This window comes from Morone saxatilis, unplaced genomic scaffold (assembly GCF_004916995.1).
Source record: "Morone saxatilis isolate NCDOM2014 unplaced genomic scaffold, NCSU_SB_2.0 Contig532, whole genome shotgun sequence".
In the NCBI taxonomy this organism is placed as follows: Eukaryota; Metazoa; Chordata; class Actinopteri; family Moronidae; genus Morone; species Morone saxatilis.
This window is the reverse complement of record NW_023340132.1, coordinates 1-2,094: the sequence shown is the minus strand read 5'-3', so window position 1 is coordinate 2,094 and position 2,094 is coordinate 1. Positions and strand designations below refer to the sequence as shown.

The 2,094-nt window shown below is 44.2% G+C and overlaps 1 protein-coding gene across 1 annotated transcript; it reads right to left on the bottom strand.

Moving 5' to 3' along the window:
- Window positions 1–169: 169 nt before the first annotated feature.
- LOC118339649 (zinc finger protein 708-like) lies at window positions 170–1,719 on the bottom strand (the record flags this gene model as incomplete). Its single annotated transcript, XM_035677354.1, is given in 1 exon segment — window positions 170–1,719. A coding segment is annotated over 1 exon segment (788 nt), but the record flags the coding sequence as incomplete, so codon positions are not given.
- Window positions 1,720–2,094: the final 375 nt, after the last annotated feature.

Genomic DNA, 2,094 nt, shown 5'->3' with positions numbered 1-2,094 from the left:
TTAAGTATTATTATTACTACAGTTACTATTATTACTATTGTCACTGCTCATTGTCCCCCATCGTTGTTGTCGTCTGTCTGTCTGTCTGTCTCTCTCTCTCTTGATTCTCTGATTGATTGATCTGAAGAACTGAGGAGGTAAATCAATTATTTCACAAGAAAAAGAAAAATAATTATAATTAAAAAGTTTATTTATATCATCTCATGAATCTTCTATGCTCAATATATGCAGTATAAATATGCTGTATTAATACACAGTAGAGAACTGGGACACAACTTTAATACAAGGCGTTGAACTTATGGTGTTAACTCTCCACAGACTTCACTGAGGGACTATTCCTTGAGCAGAAAGTAGTTCCTATGAAAAGAGCACAAATTAAACTATTCTCCTCCAAGGTAACAGAGATTGAGTCAAACTGAAGGAAACAGCTGATAAATACCTTCCACAAACAATCAGTCATTAAAAAACAACAGACGGTCAAACTACAAACAATATTTATCATCAGGTCTTCACAGAGTTTTGGTTTTAAATATTAAAAATAAATCACGTCTCTGTTTATCCTGGGTGGATGGATACACAGAAATAGTTCCAGGGGGCATTCAGGTGAAGGAACACAACCTTCTGTTTCCAGTCCAGATGCAGAATTGTCCAATCCAAAACAGAAAATAAATGTCTACATTAAACAAATGTAAAGAACTGTATCAGACTGCATCATATCCAGTTGCTCCATATTAAAATGTCCTTGAACCGTATCGTAGCACAGTAATGTATCTGGGTATTGGATCGTCCTGAAAGGTACAGAATCACACCCCTATAAGCTAAGCTAACCACTTTATTGAACACACAGAACATCAGGTTTCCAGTCTTTATGTTGAGCTAAGCTAACCACTGTAGTGAACATCAGAGAGAATCAGAGGATCAGAGGGAACATTTAGGTGTTATTAAAGCTCTCAGTCCACGGGAACACGGTCTTCTGTTTCCTGCGTTTGCTGCTGGACTCAAAGCTCCGGAAGTCGTCTCCACAGTGGTGTTTCTTGAGCTGCCGGGAGTCGGAGAATCCGCGGCCGCAACGCTCGCAGGCGTACAGCTTCACCCCTGTGTGGATCTGCATGTGAGACTTGAGCTGGTTGGACTGGCGGAACTTCCTGCTGCACACGGTGCACTCGTAGGGCTTCTCCCCGGTGTGGACCAGCAGGTGGCGGTGGAAGTTCTGCGGAGTCCGGAACTCCTTCCCGCATTGTTCGCACTTGTGCGGTTTGACTCCGGTGTGCAGGAGCTCGTGCTGCTTCAGCTGCGACATGAGCAGGAAGCCCTTCTGGCAGACAGTGCAGACGTAGGGCCTGTCCCCGCTATGCTGCCTCAGGTGGTACAGGTACAGGTGTCGCAGGTGGAAGGACTTCCCGCAGGTGTCGCAGGTGAACTCTTTGTTTTCGGCGTGGCTCTTCTCGTGTGTGCGCAGTGTGCTGTTGCTGCTGAAGCTCTTGAGACAGATCTTACAGCTGAAGGCCTTAACCCCAGTTGGCCTGCGTCTGCCCGGCACGCCTCGGACCCTGTCCTGGTTGTGGTGGACCAGCTGCTGGTGTTTCTGCAGCTGACAGTTGTAGAAAAACGTCTTACCGCACAGGTCGCACATGAACGGCTTCTCAACGCCGTGAACCAGCATGTGGGTCTTCAAAGCCCAGGTTCCTGTGAACCCCTCTCCACACTGATCACACCTGAGACAAGAACATAGAGCATGTTAAACTGGAGACGCACCAGTAAGCAGTGTGTGAACTATTCCATGGATTTATTTTCTAAACTGAAGGTAATGATATTGTGCAGCCATGCTTCAATGGTTGATGGCAAAGAATAGCAGCAATCTTTATTAAAGTGAACCACCCTTATGCACAAATTATACATCAGTAAGTAGTATGGATAAGTTTTTTTTTTGCTATCGATCTTCATCAGTTAACTTCAATAATTTCTACATCAAAACCATCAACCTGTCTGTTAGACACCATCCCAAACTAGGCTGCTTAAAGAAGTCGTACCCTTAATTGGCACTTCTTTACTAGATATGATTAATCTTTCTTTATTATCAGGATATGTACCACA